Raw genomic sequence first — 25922 nt, forward strand, 5'->3', positions numbered from 1 at the left:
AGAACAAGGACACTATTAGAAATTTACAAAACCAAAGCGACAGATAACTAACTGTAACTGATTGTCAAATGCATTGTACAAAATTCTTTAATACTTGCACTTGGCAGTAAGCTGTGGTCCTGCTTCCCCTTTGGGACTGCAGGAATCTTTTTCCAGGGATATTTCTTGCCTCCCAGATGGAAGTGATGGCTGAATACAACTTTTTGTTTCTTTTTTTTTTTTCTTTCCCTCTTGGCTTTGTAGGTATTTCATTTCTCACAAACCAAACAAGACCTGGCAACAAGTATTCTGGTTTGCCATCAGCATCGCTATAAACAATGCCTACATCCTCTACAAAATGTCAGAGGCCTACCACGTGACAAGGTATAGCCGTGCACAGTTTGGTGAAAGACTTGTAAAGGAGCTCCTGGGCTTGGAAGACACCTCACCCTCCCATTGATGCAATGTTCTTGGTGGCATAGGCAGGGGGTGGAAGGTAAGCAGAAGAAGATACCACACCTGGAACAGCAAAGCAAGGAACTTCTGACACCACCAGTGCTGTCCTTATCCAAAAATGTCAAGTGATGCCGCTAGAGAGGTGGAAACTTTGTTCCTAGTAGCAGCTGGATGTAAACATGTTCTACAGAAAGTGCCACAAGAAAAGCTGACAAAAAATTGCGTAAGTGAATGCCCCGTGGGTATCTGTACACCAGAAACGGACTTAAATTAGTTATCTCTCAATACTATTTGTTGAACAGGGTCATCTTGTAAAGTCCCTCTTGGGCTAAGAGCTTGTCATAAGCTGAGATAGCTCAGCAGTCCCAGGTGGGCATTGCAAAAAACTTTATACACCTTACTTGGAGTTACTCAATTCTGGGACAAGTAACGTAAGTCTGCACCATGGGCTGTGGTTGAGAGTGCCTACCACCTTGTAGGGAATCAGTGCTGTCCTCACAGTGTGCTAAAAGAAGCGGTTCAGAGACACGAACACTTAAGCAAGTATATTGACAAACAAAACCTTTAAGGCAGGCAGCCAGGAACTGAGAACTGGTTAAAACTTTTTCTTTCCTTTTTTTTTTTTTTTAAAAAAAAAAAAGGCATAAGGCAATTTGATCCCAGTTAGAACACAGCAAGATTAGAAGAAACCAAATACATTAGTGAATTTAAAATGGAAAAACATAACATTGATTTTTTTTTAAAAAAACAGGATGAAATGAAACATTTTATACACAGCCAGAGAGTGAAGTAATACTGCCTCACATCATAACTGCCACGGTCAGTATACAGATCAAAAATGAGAGTATAACAATTATATTTTTTTTATTTCAACTGTATCTTACATGTTGCTTAAAAGTCTAATATAATGGGCTCACGTTTTTTAGGAAAAACAATTTATTTTTTTTCCTTTTGTAAGTCCATTTTAGAACTTCATTTGGCACACAGTTTGCAGGAAAAAAAATAATTCACTAATAGCAGTGTGTTTTGCATCATCACTGCGGGATGTTCTGTAAGCATTCTTCTTACGAGAATGCCGGGCTTGCCACAATAGTTGTAATTAAGCAGATTACATGTTTAGCAAAATAACATAGCATTGTGTTTTGCAAAAAGAAAGAAGTCCGATTGCAACCAGATGTTAAACCTAACTAAAACAGAGCAAGCTCAAAGGGCTCACCTGTTCTGAGTAGCACTGTAGAGGATGAGCATCATCATGAGCTGGTGCTTGTGGCTGAACCACTCTGGTTTGGTGTTGGTGGAATCCGAAGGCCACTGAAGTCTTGGAAAGCCTTGGAGAGAGAGAGGGGAGTGTGACCAAAACAGGAGAGAATTAATATGGAGGTGAAACATTGCCCTGCCCTCTACACGTTATTGATTTCAGTCTACAACTCAATCAACAAAAAACCCTCTGTATTCTAAAGGTTAGCAGCGATGGAAACAAACAGAATAGCATTAACTTACAGGGCACAACCACGTTGCTTAAAGGACCAGCTGGTTTTAGGTCCCCAAGCCTGGCATTTTCTGGAAGGTGTTACCAAAGAATGACTTGGGCTGATTTAAGAGGAATGGAGCAATTGATTTATTTCTTTATCAGTCTATAACTCCACAGGTTATATGTTTCTGTCTGGAGAGAGACGACAGAGTACCCTCTGAACTCTCCAAATTTCACTCTTATGGTTATCAGAGATGCCAAGGCACTGTGCAAATGCAAAGCCTGTAAATCATCACAGAAGAGTCCAGCAGAGGCTTGTAAATTACTGACTAGCCCAAAGAACATTCTTGCACTGACAGATTTCTATTTCCACCAAAGGCTTATTTTTTGGAGTAGACTTAGGCAGATCTCACCTGGTTGCGGGGAAAGCAAGGGGACAGCCAGGTCCATGGTGGTTCTGCTTGCAGTACGGCCTGGCGACTGCCCCGCGCAGCCTGCCCTGCCTGCCCACCACACAGCGAGCAGCAGAGCGGTGCCAGCAGGTTCCCCCTTCACCTCCCAGTCCACGAGGTCTCCACCCAGGAGACGAGCATGGGGAAGGACACAACCTTGTGCACTGGAGGCCTCCTAGCCTCAAGAGGAAGGAGAGGGTTTGTACTGCTCTAGTCCTCGGCAGTGCCAGGCTACGTAGGAGACCAAGGATGAGTTCAAATCTTGTCCCAGCAGGGAACTGAGGCCACCCCTCCCAGACTGAACGTGTGGCATGGCTGCTTCTTGTCAGGCTTCTAAATATTCAAGAATATTTCTAAATATTTCTAAATATTCAAGAATATTTAGAGGGAATAAAGGGGGGGAGAGAGGCTAGCATGAGGCATAAAAAACAAAAGTTCAGCAAACCTCCAAGTTTCCATTTCTTAGGAAACTCCACAGAGGTACCCGAAGACAAATGGCGTTCTTACTCTTAGCTCAGCCAATGCCAGACTTCATTACAACAGGAAGAGTAGCTACAACTTCATTAAGCCCTGCAGGTTTATTGACTGGTCAGAGTTAGGGCAGCAAGGAAAGGTCTGGCAAGAACTGTGCTGGTCTGACAACTTGAACGAAGAGTAGCTGCTGGGAGCCCAGCCTCCTTGCATTGAACCCCCGCAAAGCCAGAGCATTTGCAAGATGCAGGTGCCCCAGCAGAGACGGAGAGGCCCGTATGACCTCCTAGGAGCCACTTCGTGCCTCCGAGGAGTAAGCACAGCTCTCTCCAGCTACATCGTGGCCCCTCGAGCTAGATCTGGCGCCCTTTGCAAGTTGTTACGTTACTGTGTATGCGCAGAGGCCTGGATCCACACCTTCCTGTTCAGAAAATGCCTTTTCAGTTTCAGGTGTCAGTAGGTCCACGGCCTTGGAATGTTTAATTTTTCCACTAACTTGTGTTTTTAATTATGTGGATTACTTGAGCTAAAATGACGAGGTCCTAGCTTTTTGCCTCAGGGACTGGGTCCTGAGTAGTTTTCCCTAGAATTGGAGTTGATGGGGGATTACACAGTGGCTGACTATTACAGGGAAGATGCTTTAGTCTCCTTTGTAAAGGAGAAACGTTAAGACAAAATTATAGCTTTGCAATGAATTTCATTTTCTTAGCCTTAACCATCCCTCATCGTTTTGAACTGGTGCCCTAAACATGCGCAAACATTCCATAAATAAGCAAAAATATTTATATATATTTATATGTACGAAATGCCTGAATTTGGGCTCTGAAACCCACCAAAGCATAGTCTATATCCACAGATAACTGTTCAACTTTATCTTCTCCAACTGTTGACTTGGAGTGGATAGGGATGAGGAAAGTTAGGATTTTTCCGTGTTGAAAAAGCGTCTTGCACTCTCTCTAAGTTCCTACAAACAAGGTAAAATAATTAAGGAAGAAATTTCATCATTTTAGAAAAGCAAAGGTTTATTAACTGCAGCTCAGATTCTGTAACATTTCCTTTCCTGCAAACTGGCTCACTCCGATGTGGTTCCCCACCTGCTTGGAACACTAAAGTTTCTCCCTAGGTAAAGGAAAAGAAGGAATTTAGTCTCAAAGTAGCGCGAGGATGCTAGTTATAGTGTGTGTGTGTGTGTTAACTGTGCAATGACTTGTGATGTGATGCCAAGTTTCTTTGGTTTCATTTTTTTGTATCCTTGAGACAATCTGGGTAAGAGATCTTAAAGCTCAACAGTAGTTAAAAGACAATGGAAATGCCAAACAGGAACTTTTCTAAATTTGTCCAGGGGGAAAAATAAGAGTTTGAAGCTGAAATAGATATGGGATCAGGATGGCTCGTGTCTCTCTTGATGAACTGAATTTTCCTTCATGCGTACTTCTGAAAACAGTTTATTTGTGGTATGCAAACTTTGTTTCAGAGAACTGAGACCATCAGTGAGACATACTGACCACCTTCTATGCACAGGACTTCTTTCAAGAAATGTCTGTCCTGCCACGAGCCGTTCTTGGAAAGCATTTCTTCTCCTAGTGTGTAATATAACACTCACAAGAGCTTAGAAGCCACTGTGAAATGGTTTCCACTGCTGATGTCTTAGCTGAAAAAAGCTTCAAGGGCTTGCAGAAACTCTGCCACTTTTTACTTCAGCCTGTTTGTGCACTCGACACTAGGGCACAATTTAAAAACATCTTTTCTCTGTTTTCCATTTCTTTTCTCTAGCCCCGGCCCATCTTCATTTGCAAGGTAGTCTGAGTATACCTATTTAAAGATGTCCCAATGTCGCTAATGGGTACAACTTTGTTTTCTTCAGACAATTCCTAGAGAAAAATGAATTTAGCTGTTTCCAGACTGACATTACGAACAGCAACTCAAAACAGCATTCCCATTCTTCACCTTCAGCTACACTTAAGTGGCTTTTTTTTTTTTTTCCTGAAGAGGTCTTATTTTTCTTCTACCATTTATTTAGTAGTCTGTCTTGAGCTGATTGTTGGTGAAGGGGGCCTCCGATGGCTCAGTCTTACATGTCTTAGCATCCACTAGTCCTGTGGCTGATTGCAGTGACGAGTCGGGGTTTATGCTGCACTGGTAATTCTGCGTGTCTGCCTCTTTCCATGCAAGGATTGGAAAGTGCTCTTAACAACATCGGTAATCATCAGCCGTCATTATCCCTTCAGATAGGAGCTTCCACTTCCATAATCGGACACTGAGGCACAGCACAGGTGATGAAACTGTAAAGTGGAGTTTGCAGTCTTGCTGATTAAGTCCATGTTCTGCATGTTCTTGTTCAAATGCACTTTTCCAAATTTGAGATGAAAGCACGACAGACATCATCCTGCTCTTCAGCAGGGGCTGTAGGACTTTGTCAGCACAGGTTCTTTGCTCCACATAGGCCAGTGTGAGTCAAAACCAAGATGTCCCGAAGGTAAGAGAAAACCAAATAAAACAGCAGCCCAACCTGCCTGGAGGAGCTTAGAGGAGATACACAGAGAATCTGAAGCTATGCTGTATTCCAATCATCAATGTGAAATCCAGACAAATAATTACTCAGACTACGTGAAGTCTTCCATCCATCTCTGTAGTGGAGCTTGCCATGGCACTTTCTCGTTGCTGTGACTGATGTGAAATTAGTTATTTGTAAAACAAGAGCTCATCTCAGTCTGGTTGAGAAAAACGTGCAAGCAGCAAAGGAACGTTAGCAGTGATGTGAAAGGCGAGGAACTCCAAGTCCAATACATTTGTGTACTTGGCCTGTCATTAACTAGGGTACTTTGCACGGACAGATCACGTCATCATCTGCTCAAATGCAAGCCTACCACCAGTGCTACTTGGTATATATTCCTTCTTGTAAAGGCTCTTCCCAGACCTACCTTTCTTTCCACAAGCATTATGAACTCAAACTGGAAAAACCCCTGCATAAGCATCTCCATGCTGGGAGAAGAGCTGAGAATATCCATGCTTTTTGTACAAAAAGGGTCTCTTCCTCTCCTCTTGAGAGCCTTTTCTTTCTCTTCAGAAATCTAGCCCTGAAGAGCTTCCCTGTCCTATGCTTTGCTTCCCTCGTTCCTTGCACTGGGAGCACGCCCAGCCAAATCATCCCACTAGTTCTCGGTCAGTCTGGAAGAGGGAAGAGGTGGCAACACAGAGCTGGCCTTTCTGTTTGCTTTTATAGTATTACTTTGCTGATCCTTCCGGCTATCTGGCACATCGCCGATGAAACAGGGTATTGCTTCCGAAGCCTATACTAATTGCAGTCACTGTGACGGTGTTGCCCGCTTTGCCCCATTAATGCTGCCCCATCGGGTTCGTGTGGGCCCGAGGCAGGTATCAGCATCACCCTCCCACTGCTCCCACTGGAATGGCTGAAACGTTCCTCAGCGCTGCATCGCTGCCAAAGACAGGGGACTTGGATTTCGTCTGGGGGGCTGGGGAGTTGTGGTTTTGGTTTTTTTTAAACCCTTCACACACTCACCACTCTGATGGGTCTGGTGAGCAGCTGTTAGGTATCACAAAAAGGCCTTAAGTGGTAAATCCCTTTTGTGTCACTCTTCTGAAGTAATAACTGCTAGCATTAGATGTCAAGGTGGTCCACACAATGTCTAGTGCAAAAGTTTTATCCATCAAAAAATATCACTCTCCAAAAGTGCTCATTTGATGTAAACACAACAATCCTGGAGTGCTTCGGGGATCTGGATGAGTAACCTACTGGGAAAGGACCGTAACACCTTCTTGTAGGGCCGTGACATTCAGGACCTGATCGGATAAGCAAATGGTGAGAGATGAGTGCAAATTGGGATCCAAGCTCCTTGGGCAAACAAATGTGAGGCAAAAAGAAACAGACTGGCTGATCTCACACCTGGTAAGGACTCCGGAGGGAGCCAAATTAAGTTTTACTAGGGAGAGGAACATGCCAAGCCCATACAATTTGCTTCCAGTCCTGGCACATTTGTTCATTAAAATGAAGAAGCTAGCAAATGCTTCTACTCTTCAAGTATGTGCAGCATGCTCTGAATTTCAAACAGAGCACTTAACTTCACTAGCTACCAAAAAGCCTAGAAGCAGTAAAGCAAAGCCCTGTACACTAGGTTCATCTGTCCAGAACCCCGACCCACTTGGCGTCAAAGTAACTTTGTGGTCTTGTGCTCCAACTAATGTGTGTCAAGGTGTGTGCAGAACCTGAGTGCTGAACAATTCACACCTCTCTGTGAAACCACGTTACTCATTTGATGGAAAGCATATTACAGGTCTCAGACTTACTTTTGCAACCTGGACTTCGCCTCTATTTAAAAGCCAAATTGTTGCCTGGCATTTCAATACAGAAATTAAAAATAACTTTACCCCATGTTCTGGGGTGAGATTGGAGACAACAAAACTAAGATTTATGCCAGCGATCGATCCACTATATGTGAGGCTAATTGGTACAGTCTGATAAATGAGGATTTTAAGGGGGATCAGCACATTGGAAGAGGCAGAGAGAAGTGGAGAGGTCGGACATGCAGAGGGAGAGGAGCCCGATGATCCCTTCCAACTTATCTTTCCAGCATGCGCACTCCCCCTCCCCTGCTGCCTTTGAATAAAAAATAAAAGGCTGATGTTTAACACAACCACTCCGCAGAGCTGCTTTTGCTGCATAAGCCCTGCATCACTGGCCTCACTCTACACCTTTGCGCACGCTGTACACGTGCGGTAGCTGCAGACTGGGGAGTCAAAGCTCTGCTGCGTGTCAGCACAGCGAGGGAGTGGGTCTCAAGTGCCACAGGAGAGACAGGAACGATGGAAATTCTGGAAGTGGAATCTTCCCATCCATGTTTTGTTGTAATTAATCATCAAAAATGTGCAACTGACATTCCATCAAATGCAGTGACTGCACCAAACACGATGATTGGCCTTAGCTGTCGGAGTGCTTGCAAAACGAATCCAATGGGCTGCGCTCACATCAGCGACTGCAGTTCTGTTGCAAGTTCCATATTCTTTAAAATTCTAGAGATTTCTGTTGAAAATGTAAATTCCAGAGGTAAAGCATAAACTGCAATTGCTTTTTTCTTTTTCCTTTTTTTTTTTTTTTTTTGAACTTCTCAGAGCAATTTTGTAACAGCCAAGTCTTTCAGGAAATGCAGGTGTGTGACCTCTTCACACAGAGATCTACACACCTGTATTTCTGCATGGGACAGGGAACTACTTTTGTGACACCAGTTTTGTTCTACACAAAGGCACGCTTGCAATAAATTTTTACAAGTTTTGTACACCATGAGCTAAATTCTGAGTTCCAAAAATGTGAAGTGTGGCAACAATAACAAAATGGATTTATAGTATCACTCTGATATCTTGTCATGTGATTTTATTTCTTCAACAAAGTTTGTTTACAATCAACAACTTTGAAATACAGTCAGATATATTACTGCTTGCTTTTTCTGCCTCGTTCTTTTCTAGAACAGAGGGAGGGCTGAACACGGGACGTGGGCGGCTGTGCTGGGTCTCAGACCTCTCTGCGGGATGGTAACAGCCCTCTGTGTTATTGCCCCAGCTCCTCATCCGCTTTGTCTGCCCCACCAGTGGTACCCACCGAACCCATCACCCACAAGCCAAGCGCGTGGCATTTGCAGGCAAAGCTGCGCACACATCGCCTGGTTGAGATTTTAATCCACAAAGGGAGCAGAAACCTCGCAGGGGAAAACCTAAGTGGGGTTGCAGTGGGCAGGTACCAGAGAAGCAGCAGGGAGGAGAGTCTGGCACGCTCAACACCCCCGGCTCTCACACCTCATCAATTGCAGGTAGCCGAACTGACAGCCCGTGAGTGCTGTTGAGAACGACACCAGCACCGCAGGTGAGCGTGCATTGCTCCGCAGCCAGATGGGACCCAAAGAGGCTGCTACAGACCCTTGCGGTGAGACCTGCCACATGCTGGCGGGGACGATCAGTGTGATGAACCAAATGGGAATTTCTTTGAGTTCTCTGTCATGGTTGGAGAACCACCCCCAGCACTTTGCTCACCGGTCCCTGGATGCGCCGTGACCCGAGCTAATGCGGTGTGTAATCGGGCTCTGTGCTCACAGTTGTGAGCAGCAGTGCGGATCAGCTTTAGCACACTAATTGAATAAAACAAGGAATTTAATTTGTGAAATTAGGAAATCTGGGATCTGATTAACACCGAGACATGTACACATGCACACCCTCAGCATTGTCATTTAAAACAATGGCATCTTTTCAGACCAGGCCAAGGCCTGCAGTTACTCAATCTCCTCTGAAATTATTCTCGATAGAATTTGCAATTAATAACTCCAGCAATGTAGTCTTTCTTAATTAAGCCAAACTTAACATTCCATTTTGCAGCGCTTCTAATATCCTAACTTGCCTCTCCATTCCCAGAGAGGAGCAGAGAGGAAAAGGTACCAAGTCACAGATGCTGCTGAGATACCCCCAGCCACCACTAAGCCACAGCAGAGGCACTTTCAAAGCACCTTCATCCAAGACTCAGAAAAAACACTTTATGCACATTTAATGAATTGCAGCTCATCAGACCCCTGCAAAGCAAAGGCATCTCAACTCTTCTCACAGATCATCTCCAGTTTCCGTCGGTTAAAAATCCCGTCAAATGCACAGCCAGCAACAGGTCTCCTTTTGGGAATGAGGGTTTAACATAGGAAAAAGGTGATGAGAATCGAGGAGCTCAGCACATGGGACCCAGGCTGGAGTCAGCATCAAAAAAAAAAAAAAATCTCTCCAACACATGGGGCCCTTCTGCCAATACCTTAAACAAAAGTTTAGCTATTCCTTCTTCTGCCAGATTTGGACTCCCCAAAAAGAAAAAGGCAAATTTAAGTTCACTGCAGTGTCTTATACACTTTGGGGAAACAGCAAAGGAAAAAATTAACCTCTTTTGGACAGACACACAAAATTAAAAATAAAAAATCTTGACAAGCTTCCACCAGCCAGACACAATGATGCCAAATAATACTTTACCAAAAGGGAAAGTTGTGAAGGGAAGGGGGGGGACATTTCTTTAATTTGCTGTTAGATTAGGATCTGTAGCCAGCTATGCCAGAATAAATTGCAACTCATTCTTAGTAATTATAAAGGTGAGTTGCTGACTAGTTCATCTGTACCCCAAAGTTGGAGATAAAGACAAACACTGGAGTTAGTGCACATGTACACATGTGGTCACTTGAACGTTTAAACTGAAAAGGCTGATCTACAAACATAAGCAACCGTAACCCCACCCAGACACAGAAGAAAGCCCCTATCCAACACCTGCAGGGAAAAAACATAATTGTTGTCAGCTTTCCTCCAGTTTCCACATGCTGCTCCTCTTCTCTGATTCATCTCTTTTGAGTCCTCGCCATTGCTGTGCCCAACAACCCACCACCACGTGGTCCAGCACCATTTCTGACACTGCGTGGAAGAGAGGCATCCCAACGACTAGCTCAGCAAAACATTTCTATGTTAACCCTGAGCCTCCGATCGCACTTTGGTACTTAGTGCTAGGGGTGTCTTCATGCAAAGAGGGAGGAGCAGCATGCTATGAGCAAGGGAGATGAGGTGCCTGATGAAACCAGGCTGCAAGGGGTCTTCCCCACTACTGCCCATACCTCTGGGCGCTGGAGGTGGAGACCCAACCTTATGCCTGGGCAGAAGGTTTAACCACCAGGCGAGCCAGGCCAACCCCCTCCTCTTCTCTCCATGTGCTCACTCTACCTGTTGTCCCCTCCTTTCACTGCTGTTGTATTCTGATGTTGCCCAAAAGGGAGAAAACTGGAACAGAAAGAAAAAAAAATGTTTTTCTCTTACCATTTCCTAGTAATGAGGGAGTTATTCATAATGTTGTTAGGTTCATTGTTGCGAGACAGCAGTGCCCTTTCCCAGCTGAGAGTCTCTCCAGCAATGACAGCCTCGCAGCAGCCTGCAGGATTTTATCGCCTGAGGTAGCTTAACCCAGTTTCTCATTTGGATAATGAAAATCAGCAGTGGGTGAGATGTGCTGCTGTCGGTGTTCTTTGGGACCCTACACAAGGGCTGAAGCACCCCAGCACACACATGCAGCTCTTCACTTAAACGGATTCACTTGAAAATGGTTGCAAAGTCATCATCCCCCACTGAAAACAAAGAACAACATCTTACCTGAAGTCTAGGGGGTTTACAATCCAGCCAAACGCCCTCCTGGCAGCCCTCTGGGGCTCAAGGACTTTGTGGCCAAGGCAGAGCACTCCCTAGGAAGGCGGCCTGAGTCCTGCCTCGCCCACCATGCTGCAGGGCGCTGCAGGGTTTGTGCCACCTTCTTTCCCCTGGGCCTCAGGGCCATGTAATGCCCTCGGCAGGGCCTGCCATGAGGTAGTTTGGGGGCATTTCTCCCCTTGGAGCAACACTGAAGCTCTGCAGTCCCAAGTGCTGGGGAAGACCCAGCCCCTCCTCAGAGGACAACCTTCAGGGACACTGTCTCACACACGCCGGGCCCTTGTCGGCCCTCTTTATCCCCACACCATGGCTGACAGGCCCGGCTCAGCCCTTCTCAGCTCCCCAAGAAGCATTTGGCGAGTGCTTGTTCCTGCGTGCCTTCACACAGGCCTCGAGTTTTGTGGGAAGCTCGCTTGCTGGATCTGAGCCACCCGAGCCAGGATCTGGCCAAAGATCTTCACTCTGACTTCGCAGCAGCTGGAGAGAGACACAGGACGAGTGTTTGGCGTGGCTGCCAAAAGTTAATTAAAACAACAAACACAAACTGAAGAGAGGACTATGCATGCGACACAGTTCATCAGTCGGGTCAGGTAGGACTTGTCGGATGCGTCAAACCAAGCTCCCCACAGCGAGCTTTGTCTACCTTTCCACCTCCTCAGGGCTAATTTAGGACCTGCTCTTCACAGCCCATAATAATCGCGAGAAAAATCAAATTCTGTTCTGCCAAAGGAGGAAACTGGAGCACAGGAACCAGCAGGGAACTTGTCCTGCTGCCATCCCTGACTTTCCTGAGGAAACTTGTGCTCCAGGGCACTGAGTCACAGAAAATGGAGCTGCCTCCACACAGCACGCCTCGGTCTCTGCCCGTGAGGGAAGCCAGGCCAGCAGTAGCCGGTCTGCTCGGAAGGGAAAGGCCACCTCCAGCAGAGAGCAGCAGTGCATCGGTACCTGTGGACGAGATTTCTGTATGTAGAAATAAGTGTACAGTGTAGAGAACCAGGTGGACAAGCACTTTCTCCATGTATGCCTCATGCTCAGAAAACCTCTTTTGTACGTACAGTCCCCTCAAACCCATCCGGAGGGGCAGGAGGGGTTTGAGAGGAAAAGGAATATCTTAAAATGAACTCCTTTTGTTCCTTTCAGGGAAGTCATGCAAAGGTCCTCTCCTTGAGGGCACTGCTCACTTCTGCCAGGCTCAGCATGTCTTCATCCGTATGCGATGGGTAACAAAACAAGCATCGGCATTAACCAAAATGGCAGAGCTCGTTCTCAGTGCAGGTGTTCTCAGGTTGCAAAAGCTACTTACCCTTTTTATCATAATTTATCTTGCCCAGGGTACCCCCATCTTGAGCCAAGACCCACTTTGTGCTAGGTAAGGATATTCAGAAACTCATACAAGCCTGTCTCCGAGCACTGCAAATAAAGGTCTCAACACAGATGCATAGATTCAGGCTTACAGAGAATTCCATGGCGTGTTTTCAGAAGTCCATAAAAACTTATTTTCTTCAGAAGTCTATGTGAGCTTTCAAAGACTGTCCTTTGTGACTGTGCAATGAAGAGACACCAGAATGTCAAGGATGCTGTCTTCTATCCAAGATGCTATTGAAAATGCTGACTTTTATATCTGTAGTCATTTTGGATAGGAAGAATATTCTTGAAGTTGCATGAGGCATTTGATCGTCAAAGGCATTAAACTTCTATTAACAATGATATATATTAAAAAAATATATATTTTCCTGACTATTCTATACTTTTTTTTTTCATTTTTCATCTTTCCAGATGGAAGTCTGAAATTTAAATAACTTTCTGCAGCTGCATGCCACTATAATATCAAAATCAACCAACCCCTTTATCCCGTTATTTTTCAAGATGTTAAACAGATGACTTTGTAGGTAAGCTGTAGCAAAAGAAAGCTAATTTGAAACAAGAGCTGGAGACAGGATTCTCTACAGAAGATGTTAAATTATCAGTTTCTCAATACTTGTGGGGTGCTCTGTTAGCACTGCCACCTTGCACATGCCAGGAGATGCGCTGTTGTTTACCTGACCTCCTGTTCTCCAAGATGCTTTGTGCATCCACATATCTGTCCAGCCTCCGGTATGAGCCACCCAGGGTATTTCAACCGGAAATCATTAGCCCACCTGGACCAAAAGGTGGTATAATCCAGTATCCAGACTTTGACAACAGCATGTGTTTAAGAAAAGATCAAAGAAATGAGATCAACATTCATGAGATTTATAAGTTTAATATTAATGGTATTTCCTCCACTTGCCCTCCAAGCTCTCAATGTCTCACTTAGAGACTCAGTTTCCGTAGCTTTCTGAATCACACGTACTTCTGGATTTCACAACCATGGGGTAATTTCCAACAACATGAAGTACCCTTGTTTTAAACTCAGTGCCTGGTATCACCCAGTTTTGCTTTTACATTCAACTAAGAACAACAAAGAGTTACTCCCTATGCACGTTCTCCTTTACTGTTCAGGATATAACTTTGTCTTGTACTAGCACCATGCCTTTCCATCTCACATCAGACAGAGCAGGACGATTCCTGCTTCTTGCTGATAAAGTACTTCAAAGCAGCAGGAAAAGAAGGCAGGCCATGGCACCCGCTCTGCGCCAGGCAGCCTGCAGTTCAGCTGTCTGCCTCCCTCATTCTATTTTCCACACACCTTCAAAGGTTTACCGGAATGCTGTGTGAATACATATTTTTTTAATCTATTCCAGAACATAATCCTGTTCTGAAAAATAGGAACCGCAGTAGGTCAGAGGCAGACAAACACAACGTGGGGCTGTTCCCAAAGCAAACTGACAGACCCTCAAAAGTATCAGTGCAGATCGGTGCCTGCAAGCACTGCTCCTGGACATCTGACAGCGTTTTGTTTATTGCATGCACATACACACACACAAACCTGTCTTATCACCTACAGGTGGAACATTGATTTTATCTTGCTGTGCTGGATTTGCTGGAAGTCAGGGAAGATCTACCATCCCTCGGGATCATTGATTCAGAGCCTCTCAGAGCGCTGTCTAAAAACCCTCTGTCTTTATTACCAAGCCCAAAGCACACCATGAGTGGTAAGCATCAGTGGACATCTTACTCAAGCAACAGCTGTAAGGGCCTAATTCTATTTTTTCTGGAGTCAGGAGGAGGACCTTGATTCCTCACCATCCCTCCATCTGTCCTGAGAACAACAGCTGGAGCAACTGATGGTCTGGGAAAGCTGCTTCTCAGCTAGACTCAGCCTGTAGGGGGAAGAGTTAAGAAATGACAGGATCAGACACCAGAAGCTCTGACACAATAAAGAATATTTTGAGGAATCAAAGTTAATTAGCAGAAAAAATGGCTGGGAGTTGAAGCTAGGCATTCAGCCTGGAAACAATTACTCATTAAAACTGTCTTCTACTGGAATAGCTGACAAGAAAAGGATTAGATCAGCTGAAGAATAAGATTTCCTAATTCTCAAAATTCATTGATGCCCCGTGATATTTATCTGCCTAAAATTTATTTATAAAAAGCAACCGTCCTAAACACTTCTGAAAATTGTATCCAGTCTTTTATATCTGAGAACATCCAAACCATAAGTCACATCCAAACGGAACCTGACGACTTGGCACAGATATCCCTGTTGAAGAGCTTATGCTATAGCACATCGGTCAGTTAAAACTCATTTTAACCTTAAACTATGAATTTACTGACTTTGAAATACATTCTAACAATGCTGTAAGTGATGCTATTCTGGAAAAAGGAAATTAAGATTTCTCTCTTTTTTTTCTTCCCTGATGAAACTTTCCATGTGTTCCCACCTGCAAGAGCTTGGATCAGCTTGACCAGGTAACCATTTAGCAAGAAGTTTAAGTCTAGACAGAAAGAATTGGAACCATCAGTTTCTTGAGGGAGGAGACTTAGCTCTGCAGGTGCTTCTCCATAGCCTCTCACTTTGCACCACTTTCTCTGACCCTTCCACTTCACTTTTCTTTCATCTTTTTTACCTACACATCAAGAGACCAAACAGCAGCATCTTCTTTTGTAGCTCCTACTATGACAGAAGCCCTGAATTCACCAGTGACCAAAATATATCACTCAAATAACTCATTCAGTAGGAAAAGTCAAGCCAAAGCCTTCATACAATTCTGAAACCAGTTGGGAGAGAGCTTTAACACCAGCACGGTGTGCACCATACCACGCAAAACACAAACTGCATGCAAAATGCAGAATTTTCTTTCTCAAGATTGTCTAAAGTGTTAAGTCCGTTCAGAGTAGGCAAGCCCCTATCAAACATGAACTTGTTGTTGAAACTGAGACTTTGATGCAACTTTAAAACTTTCCCTCCCCGTTGCTCTCTCTCTCCTCTCTTCCCATCTTGCCCCTGTAGGCACAGTTGTCTTAAGACTCTGATACCAGCAGTAAGGCTGTTTTGGCAATAAATAGTCACAACAAAAAGAAGAAAAAGCATCTCAAAACTGGAAAGCAAAACAGTACATCCCTCAGCTCAGGCTCACTTGCAAAAACAAGAGATTTGATTTTGTGGTCTAGTTAAGCCAAGCTCTAACGGCTTGCAGCTACAGAATGTAATAACTGCTACTCTTTCTGTGCTTTTTTTGGTCAGCCTTCCTTACATCCACATTGGCTCACCGCAAGGCTCCTTTTAATGGTTCTTGGCCCACTGATCAGCATAGGACAGCAACAAAACAGTACCCAAGGACTCACAGCGATGCACAGGGAGGGGAAATACCTTAAGCAGATGCTGGGTCCCACAAGATGCCCACATCTTGCCCACAAGATGGGCAAGAAGCTTTAGCACTTCAGTGTTATTAACATTCTTGACAGGATGAAAGGGAGCACAAACGTTAAGAGAAGCACATTTTGCATGAATAGTGCCCACCAGGCAGCCAAAGCACAACAGATACTCAATAGTCACTTTCTAACCCCCACTATTTTTTTAAACAAACCCAAAAGCCTGGATTACCAAAGGCAAGGTTTAAATAATACAAGCATAGCAGAAAACAGGTATTTGCTCCATCAAGATCCCTTTTAAATTAAGCAAAACCACCACATCTGCTGGGTAGAAATGAAGACTTGAAATCACGCAGTTCCCTCTTCCTGCACACAGAACAACAACATGCTTCTGCACTGCAAGCAATCAAATCAAACCAAATGGTTATCTTGCACCCATTTCAGACAACCTCTTGGAGGGCTGCACGGAGAGAACATCTATGGACTAACTTTATTCCCAATTTTTAAGCTTGGTTACTAGCAGATCTTAAAAATAGCTACTGGATGTTAAGCTGTGAGTAAAATATGCAGTCTAACAAAAGATCCAACTCTGATATTTCTGCTCATTCTGTAATCATGGCCTATTATCCCAGACTGCTTTTTCCAGTGGCTTCTATTCATCTGAAGTTATTTTGTACAGGAACAAGCCACTTTCTAGAGTATTCTGTAACAAATTATTTCTATGCAATTATTCCTTGTATTTTGTGCTGGATGAGGGCATTGATGCATGCAACCGAGGACCATGCCAATTTAGAGTGTATCTACATTTAATACAAATACAGGAAATACAGAGTAGACTCTTTTCTGCATACAAAAATACATTTTTTAAAAATAACTATGGTTATGGTAGAAGCTTTCCAGGCCGTAACCAGGCAATGATCTATAGGACCATAGGACCCACCTCAAACAAGGCAACTCTCCTTATCTCTAGCAGTTTTCAGCATTATAAAGTCCTTCAATATTCAGGTACATACACCCAGGGATCCTCTTGAAAACTACTGAAATACATTTTAGTTAATCATGAAGAAAGATTAAATGTTCCTTCATAAAAATGGTATAAATATCTGATTTTAAGCACAGGGGTAGGCAGAGAAAGCCCATGGATAGACACAAGCTAAAAAGCATAACCTGAAATTTGAGCTAAGAAGTTGCACTGAGTGGGAAACTTGCCTTACGTCTGAATATATAAGGAAAGAAAACAACAGAGCTCTGGTCAGAAGGAATGCAAACTTCACTGGACAGTTCAGATACTCACACCAGCAATTTACTAAGAAGAGTACCCACAGAAAATGCACAAGACTCTAGGCAGAGACACAAGATAGACTTCTGCGTTTAACATTGGATTAAATTAAGAGCTACTGCTGCCAGAAGCCTGATATAATTACTTTGTAGTATTACCTATCAGCTCAGAGATGTCAAAGGGTGTTTAAGATGGACAACTCTCATTTGAGTTCTCAGACACGATCTTTAAACACAAGGTGGTTTCTTCTATTTAATGCAGTTTGTCAGGGCCATTTTATTTTCTCCAGCCATAAATATTAATCAATGGTTTATCTTCTTGATAGAAGATTTAACGTAGATTTCATTTAGTTTTTGAAAGGTGCCAACTAGTCTTCAACCTCTGACACACAGGGAGAGTAAGTTTGCACTGAAGAACTCTCCTTGAGAGCTAAAAATCTTCCTGTCAGTACAATTAAAAGGGTACAAGAGCTTAAATCTTTCCTGCAAATGGTTCTGCTGGTTATACTAGCTGGTCAGGTCCTTGGGGCTACCTGCAAGGCTAGGGTTCTTAGAGCAGGAGCAAACATCCTAGTCCCGTATGCTACTCAGAATGGAAAAGGATGTGTCCTAAGAACTGGCTTGAGGAGTCTCAGAAACTGGATAAAATGTCTGGATGTCTCAAGACAGGATTTTATCCTCATTCATTCTCATACTTACCCTTCTGGAGAGCAAGTTAGATTTGCAGTCCTCCTCAATCAAGGTGATGTTGCAATCAAGCACCATGCCCCAGCTGCAGCCCCACAGGAGGACAATCTCACATTCATCGCTTTCCATCACCTACTGTGAAGAATTTGTTCCCTTCCCCATTGGGCCAATATAGAGAGCTTTCAAATGAAGTGTTAAAGATATACCTGTGAAGTGTTTGTCCTCACAGGAAAAAAAAAGTCGTCTTGTGGTTTGTTTTAAATATGGATTATTTCACATCTGGCTGCAAGTGCCCCACAGACATCTGAATTACTACCCTACACATGGAAGAAGCAGTCTCTAATGGAGCAGAAGAAAGACAACACGAGCAGATGAGGACAGGGACCCCAATCAACTACAAGAGCTGTTGCTGCAATCATCTTCCTTGAGTTCCTCCAGGCTGAAGCAAGCCCATCATGCTTGGAATAGTAGTTTATGGAAGTGAAGACAGGCATTAATCTTCAGAAGATTAGACTTAACTGGGCCAGGGTGGGCGAAGTGCCTTAATGGTGTATTTTCAGGTGACTACAGTCAGTGTCAACTCACTCAATGGAAAACAGCTTCTAAAAAAAGACAATTTTCTCAAAGCTATCATATTAAATACAAACACATTCTCTTCTTAAATACAAGTATATAACCACGTATACATACTTTTAGAACAGGAGCTTTATGAAACAACCAAGTGAACTGCAGCATCTGAAAACTGCTACCATTTACAAGCTCCAGGCAGACCTCTTGGTTTTACTCAATTACATTAACCACCACACATTTATCTATAAAGCATTCTTCTTTATTTAAGTTAAACAATTTTTCAAGGATGGTTTCCATCTATAAAATGAACAAAGTACAAGCTCTGTACAGCAGACTTTTCAAACCAACTGAAAAAACAGTTTCCAAACTATGTTTTGAAAATCTGCAAAACAAACAATATCACCATTCTTGCTCTGAAGACAGTAAGAAAAGTTCTCAGAAGACTCCATCACAATTTGCTTCAAGGGCTCTTAATTTATCTTTCAAATGGGCAAATTTCTTAAACATTAAAAACCCCTAAAATCACAGTACGTAACTTTGGCACACTGTCATGTAAACATAACAAAAGGATACCACTTCTTGTCTGTTCTCTCAAAGAAAAGTAATGCTGTCTTTAGCATACAGCTCCTATATTAAGACCCCTATGCACAGCATCCACGGGGAATTAGCAAAAATATTCCTACTTTAATATAATACCAGTTGACACTAAAGACTTAAAAGGTGGAATAAGGATTTTTTACTTTCAGTTCTGCCTCAGAGTTAAAAGGCAGGTCAATATTCAGAGTTGCAACTGCTGATTTCAGTTAGCACTGTTTATTATGATCAAAGTTGCAAGTGGAAATACATCCATGGCAGAAGTTGAGTGTTTTTTCTTCTAAATTCTGTTTTTCAAAACCTCCAACAACTGACTTGCTGCTGAGCCCATATATCAGCATTTATTCTCCAGAATATTAAGAAATCTACTGCTATGTTTATGAATCATGTACCTCAAGTTTTCACCTAGGTTAAAAGACTACAGATAGGGAGGGACGAAGCTGAAAACTAGTTTATCCACTGCATGGCCTCTAAAACAGGCTAGATTTGGGGAAAGTAGACTGTGAAGAAGCAAAAAAAAAAGTATTATCTCTATTAAAAAGTCAGATGATGGATGGGAGAAGCTGCATTTAATGTCCCCATCCAAAAGGTATGCCGGTACTTGCAGGTCATAACTTCAGAGATGAGACACAAGATATTTGTGGGCATGCTGACTGACAAAGTCATTTTGCCCATAAGAGTACCACTTCTACACTTAAGTGTATAGATGCAGCCAAAGGAAACTGAAAAATCAGGAACTATTCTACTTCCAGAAACAAAGAAAGAAGGGAACTGTATCAGCATTATACAGTACAGCAAATTTTCATCTCCTTATGATCAACCCTTACATTTATCCCCCCCGAGATCCATATCTTACCAAACCCACTTCCTAGCGAGTCTGCGCTCTTATTTTTTTTGGTCGATGCTCTGTCACTTATTAGTGCTGGAACTAGTTATTCACCTTTCTTTTTCATTTTAAAAGCTAAATGAAGCATTTGCTTTTAATAAAAATAGTAAATAGTCTACGCAGATATAAGAAAGGACAGATAAAAGTTGAGGTTAACTTTGATAGTATTATTTTAATATAAAAATGACATCAGCTGGATTGAAGCTGTAAAAATGCATGGGTTTATGGTTAAAAACACCATAGAGGATCTGCTGGTATCCAGACTGATTCCCAGAGCCAAGCCTGAATACATTCAAAAGCCTCATTTAATGAAAAAAAGGGGGGGGAATACCGCAGTAGTAGGCCTATAAATTAAGCAAGTGCAATTCAGAGAGATTATTTGGCTGCTCATCCTTGCAAATTAAAATTCAGACCTTGTGCTGTCAACAGTGACATTACTATTCCATCTTAGAATTCAAAAGGGGAGCTTGAGACAGAATTTTTTTCTGATTAGGGCCCAGAATAAAATTGTGCTGAACCCACATGGCTGCATCTGTGAAAGATCTGCACTGTTCGTACAATTTTGTAACAATGGAAGTATTTTTAAGAACATAATATTACAGAAATGGTGAACACAAATATCAAGTACAAGATTAACGATATCCAGAGCGCATGTGATGAATTTCCAAGTAGGAATAAACAATCCGAGCAATCATCTGTGCAGATGCATTGGCTTATTCTGCTATTTTCTTTCTCCTCCTGAGTTTCATGATCTCCAGTGAGGGCGAAGCATTAAGAAGTAGATCCAGTTTGCAAAGCAAAAGCATCCAGTGTTAGCACGGACATCATACTCAGCTGCAAAAAATCCACACCTTCATTGAGTTTCACTCTCCTAGCATTCCGATCCAATTTCTGGCTATACATACATCAATAAATTTGTTGATAATTATAGGGTGATGAAAATTGATATAAATCATTGGGAGCTGACAATATATATATATTTTTATATATTTATATTTAGAGTCCATCATAGAAAAGTTCATATTCAAATTACCAAGTACACACAGGAAAAAGACCCTTCAAAATGACACTTCTGTTTCTGGAAACGACAAACGATGATTTCTATGCAAATGGACATTTCAAATGACCTTCTCCTAGTAATTTTTCCCACCCTCCCTCCCACACCCTGTCCCCCACAGGTGTTTTTTTTGAGATCCTTTTTCTATCATACATCAGTTGTTCCTAGAGTTAATTATCTGCTGTGCAAGTACGTAACTGAAGACAGAAAGGAACTGTTAAAGTCTTCACACCAAGAAGGAACTGTGCTGCAGCCATGTTCAGTGAAATCTTTGCAGTGCTCCAAGTCCACCGATTCCCTGGTGTCTGCTTCAGCACTCTCCTACTTTCAGATAAAGATGGAATACTGAGGTATATAAGTTCCGTGGAAAGTTTTAAGAAATACATCAGTAATTCAATCAAAACTTTGCCCAATGTCTATGAACTGAAACAGCATTTTGCTTGTAAGTTCTACTGCTGCAGATTAAGTGTGAATTTCCACTGTTGTGACAAAGAGGGACTGCAGATCTCAACGGTGAGACCACCATTTTTGGCATTTCGGCTGTCTAGACAGAGGTTGCTGCCAACGTGCCTCAGTTTAGAGTTGCTTTCAATTTGTTCCCATTTCTGCAAGAGAAAATAAAGTTACTGAGCTGTAAATGCAGGAAGAGGATGTGTTCTACATCCTGTCCTTTGAAGTCTTCATGTGCTTCGAAGAGCTGTGAACACTGCAATTATAGTACACGGTTTAGACAATCCTTGAATAAGGGTGTATAAATTATGGCAAGTCTTGCCAAAGCAACTATTCGTTCAGCTAATGCACTGAATTAGATACAGAATACACCAAGTCATTTTCCTCTACTTCAGCACTTCTCAGATATGCTGTCATACTGTGTTCAGTTTTGCGAAACCTTTGGCTTGACAAAGAAAATAAAGAGTTACAAAACCCATCCATAATATCACCACTACTGCTGTTTTGAACATAAAAAATTAAGAAGCACAATCACCAAAGGCAACCTTAGAGAAATCTAGAAATCAGTCAGATACCTTTCAATTATATAGAAGCACAAACTAACTGGTTGTCTGTCACAAGCTCTGTTGCCCAAGGCAATGCCATGGAGAGAGTAAATCCCAACTATAGGATGTTAAAAAAAAGATTTTTCCATTAGAACATAACTTGTTTTCTGCCTTTAAAGCAGACCTTTATAAACTTATAAAGAAAGTGTTGCTTCCTTGGTTTCTTTATGTGAAAAGTGCCAAGAATATTCTTTCTTCATCAAGGAATCAACATTTCAGTGATCTGTTTGCAAATATTGGGATACAGAAGCAAGGAAGGTGGCAGAAGATCAGAACTGATGACTTAGCAGAAACAGATGAATTGTTACACGACAAGATAAAAAAAGATGTCATGTCTTTGCAAATGTGATTTTCCTCAGGCACGGGAAATAAATGAAGTAATGCTGCATTAATAACAGTGCACCAAGGGAATCTAGTGCTGCTGCAAACAGGTCACTGCTGACAAGAAAGGAAAGCTAAACCACTCTCCTGAGACAGACTACATTGTCTTCAAACTTCACTCAAGAAGGCCTTTCAAAAATACATCATGAAATAAGTATTTTATTTCAGAAAATGAACATTATAGTTGTACTGGATTTACATGGCAAGGTTTTGGTGGAAGGTGGCCTGTTGCAGGAGTGGCCTCTGTGAGAAGGGCCCAGAGACTGCCCCAGCAGTTCCCCTGCGGCCTGTGGAGAGGCCCCTGGCGGAGCAGGCTGTCCCCCTGCAGCCCATGGGTCCCACACGGAGCAGATCTCCACGCTGCAGCCCGTGGAGGAGCCCCCGGTGGAGCAGGTGGAGGTGGCCTGGAGGAGGCTGCGGCCCATGGAGAGCCCCCGCAGGAGCAGGCCCCGGGCCGGAGCTGCAGCCCGTGGAGAGGAGCCCATGCAGGAGCAGGGGCCCTGGGGGGAGCTGCCACCCACCCGTGGGGGACCCGTGCTGGAGCAGTTTGCTCCTGGGGGAGGGATGGACCCCGTGGTATGGAGCCATTTGGGAGCAGTTCTTGAAGAGCTGCTGCCTGTGGGCAGCCCCCGCAGGCTCAGTTCAGGAAGGACGGCATCCCGTGGGAGGGACCCCACATGGAGTGGAGACAAAACGTTAGGGACTGACCACAGCCCCCATTCCCCTGTGGGAAGAAGACATGGAAGAAGGAGGAAGGTGTTTTTAGTTTGCTTTCAGTTTCTCACTGTTCCAGTCTGCTAGTGATGGGAAATAAATTAATCCCCCTATGCTGAGTCTGTTTTGCCTGTGACAATAATTGTTGAGTGATCTCCTTGTCATTATCTCAGCTCAAGCCCTTTACTTTGTATTTTCTCCCCTTTTTTGTTTGAGGAGGGGAAGTGAGAGAGTCGTCATGGTGGATTTCAGCACCTAGCAGGGTAAAACCACCACAATAGTTGAAGACTGTCATACATCAGTGCTACTGGGTGAAACCTCTATGTATGGCCAATTGAGATAACAGCTCTGTATGACAAAAAGATTGCTACTGGCTTACAAAAAGGAAAGGTCAATATATGAGATTATTCCTGCTGTTCTGCCCCGACGTCACACATCGTAGTTTTACATACACAAACAATAGAGAGACAAAGCAAAGAGTATAATGGTTAGAAGAAAACACAGTTACCGGTGCATTTTCTTGTAATCTCATCCACAACCCTTGTTTTCCTATCATTTGCAAAGTGTATCCATGCCATACTAACCTGTCTGCTGTCATTTTCCCTACAGCCCTGAAGTTTTATTAGTGAACCAGGTGCTCTGTCCACAACAGTAAGGCACAAATCCATATGTTTCACTGACTTGTCCTTTGTTAAGGCCCATTCCTAAAAAAAAGGAAGAAAAATTAAAAATCAGCATACACAATCACATTACTAACACGTGCACAGGGTGCACCTGCTATTTCTTCAACCACAGCACACGTTAAACTTCTATGAATGGCTCAGTATGAACATTAGAACGGTTCATTGTTTCCCACAGAGCAGGAGATGAAAAAATGTGCTTTTCAGACAGTAATTGTTCCAGTATCCCCAAATCAACTCTGGGCTGGGCTAGCTGACTACTCCCTCTACTGGCTTTACAGAAGTAGAGCAGGAAGTCACACAAGTCCTCAAGTTGAAAGAGACACTTTTTTTTAAGGCAAGTTATCTATCCAGATATATTTTCTGTGTATATTCTACATAGATATTGTATGTGGATAGATATAGAAATTTTACACAAAAAATAATCACTTAGGCTGCCGCATAACTGGTCACTCTATCCATGCACTAAATAATGTATGCATGCCATGGGGGAAAACAGAAGTTGCTAATATGACAAAGACCACCAGAAAGCAAAACACAAGACAGTCTAACCGAAGGGTAACAGGAAATTGACACTTCCTACCCAAAGCATGACATACGAGAGAATTTCTTTAAAATACATTTAAATATATGCCATTTCTCATAGAAGAAAGAAAAGCCATTCTATATGCACTGTTGCCCAGCTTGTTTGATCTCAGTGTCCTCCTACACAGGGCCTGATCTTGTCCTAACCTTCAGACTCTCTCCATGCATCTCACTCTGAAGTTTGGTCTCCATTTGTCTTATTATCCTCGGAGGAAGAAAGCTGATTTCCTCTCTCACTGAAGCCACCCTAGTTAACCAACTTACGCTCACTGCTACTTAAAAAGGAAACGTTAACTTTTCTTCAGTGGTTAAAGAGAATTCAGAGTTGTGTAATACAAAACCCTAGATAAACAGGGCCAAGTTCGACTACACTTTTAAGTGTTATTTTGCAAAGAATGAGTGTTTCAAAAAGAAATTAGATGACTAATCCCAGCCCATTTTTAAGCTTATTTTCTGATACTATAACTCAATGTTTAGCTTGCATGATCACTTAAATTCAGTTGATTTAACAGTGATTAAATTCCTTTGAGAACAGATGCTCAGGAGACAGTCAGAGACCTCTCTCCCATGCAACTGCAAGTAATTACCACCATAGAGGTAGCAAGCCTAGCAGCAAGATGGGTACCATATAATGCAACTACTAGAATAACGACAATTATGAGAAACGAAAAGGCAGAACTCTGCATAACCCCTTACTTGTCTCTCAAAACCATACACTGAAGGCTTTTCCTTCCGCTCTCCACACAAAATATTTTTTCACTATATTGAGACTGGGTGTTAGGAAAGAGCTCTCCACTGAGAGGGTGGTTGAGCCCTGGAACAAGCTTCCCAGGGAATTCAAGAAGCATTTGGACAATGCTCTCATTCATATTGTTTGATTCTGGGGTGGTCCTGTGTAGAGCCAAGAGTTGGACTCGATGATCCTTGGGGATCCCTCCCAGCTCGACATATACTGTTCTAACCTCACTTGACAGCAAAATTACTTCTCTTCTCAGTTCCAGTTTGTACAATGTCAATGAGTATCATTAATAGCCATTTTAAGAATTTAAGGAATTAAGTAAATATTTTTAGAGGTTATCAAGAAAGAATCACAAATGCTACTGAAACAGATGCCACCCTTGTAAGATTTATACTCAATGACATTAAAATATTAACAGGGTAGTGGTAAAAACATGGAGTTCAAGGACCCTGCAGTCAGTGAAAGTAAGAGCCTTGAAAATGCTGATTTTTACATCTTCACCCTTCCATCAGCAGACTGGAAGGGCTTCAGACAAACCAGCAATCATGCAAGAACATAACACATTTAAAAGCCAAATCTACAGCTTCGTAGAAGTTCCAAGCTCTGCTGCTGGAGACAATGTGATGGCCCTTCATGGTATGAAATTCAGTGTACAGACGCTTTCTTCCAAAGATCAGTAACTACGACTAGTTATAGTAGAGAGAAGTTTAAGCAAATTCCACTACACCAGAACAGGAAAAAAGAAATGGCAAACAGCGCATGTATGTGCTCAAGGCACAGGCTGGAAACAGGACAGCTCTGGGTAATAACTGGACAATCAGGACATCGAAAAAACCCTGTATCATAAATCAGAAGTATAAAGATGGTAGAACACCAATAACCTTAAACCTTCCCTTTGCTGCTGAGTGAA

The 25922-nt window shown here is 42.8% G+C and overlaps 2 protein-coding genes across 2 annotated transcripts in view; one reads left to right on the forward strand and one right to left on the reverse strand.

Annotated features, from left to right (window-relative positions):
* Positions 1–8278, forward strand: part of PGBD5 (piggyBac transposable element derived 5) — a 73001-nt gene extending 64723 nt beyond the window's left edge. The window contains exon 7 of the mRNA XM_083831078.1: positions 244–8278. Coding sequence (XP_083687204.1) covers positions 244–439 — 196 coding nt within the window. The 3' untranslated portion in view covers positions 440–8278. The remainder of the gene's footprint in view (positions 1–243) is intronic.
* Positions 6836–25922, reverse strand: part of GALNT2 (polypeptide N-acetylgalactosaminyltransferase 2) — a 107229-nt gene continuing 88142 nt past the window's right edge. The window contains exons 15-16 of the mRNA XM_083831082.1: positions 23593–23712; positions 6836–21463 (exon numbers count right to left, since the gene is read on the reverse strand). Of these exons, the coding sequence (XP_083687208.1) occupies positions 21308–21463; positions 23593–23712 (276 nt within the window). The 3' untranslated portion in view covers positions 6836–21307. The remainder of the gene's footprint in view (positions 21464–23592; positions 23713–25922) is intronic.

Source organism: Anser anser (assembly GCF_964211835.1).
Source record: "Anser anser genome assembly, chromosome: 3".
NCBI lineage: Eukaryota > Metazoa > Chordata > Aves > Anseriformes > Anatidae > Anser > Anser anser.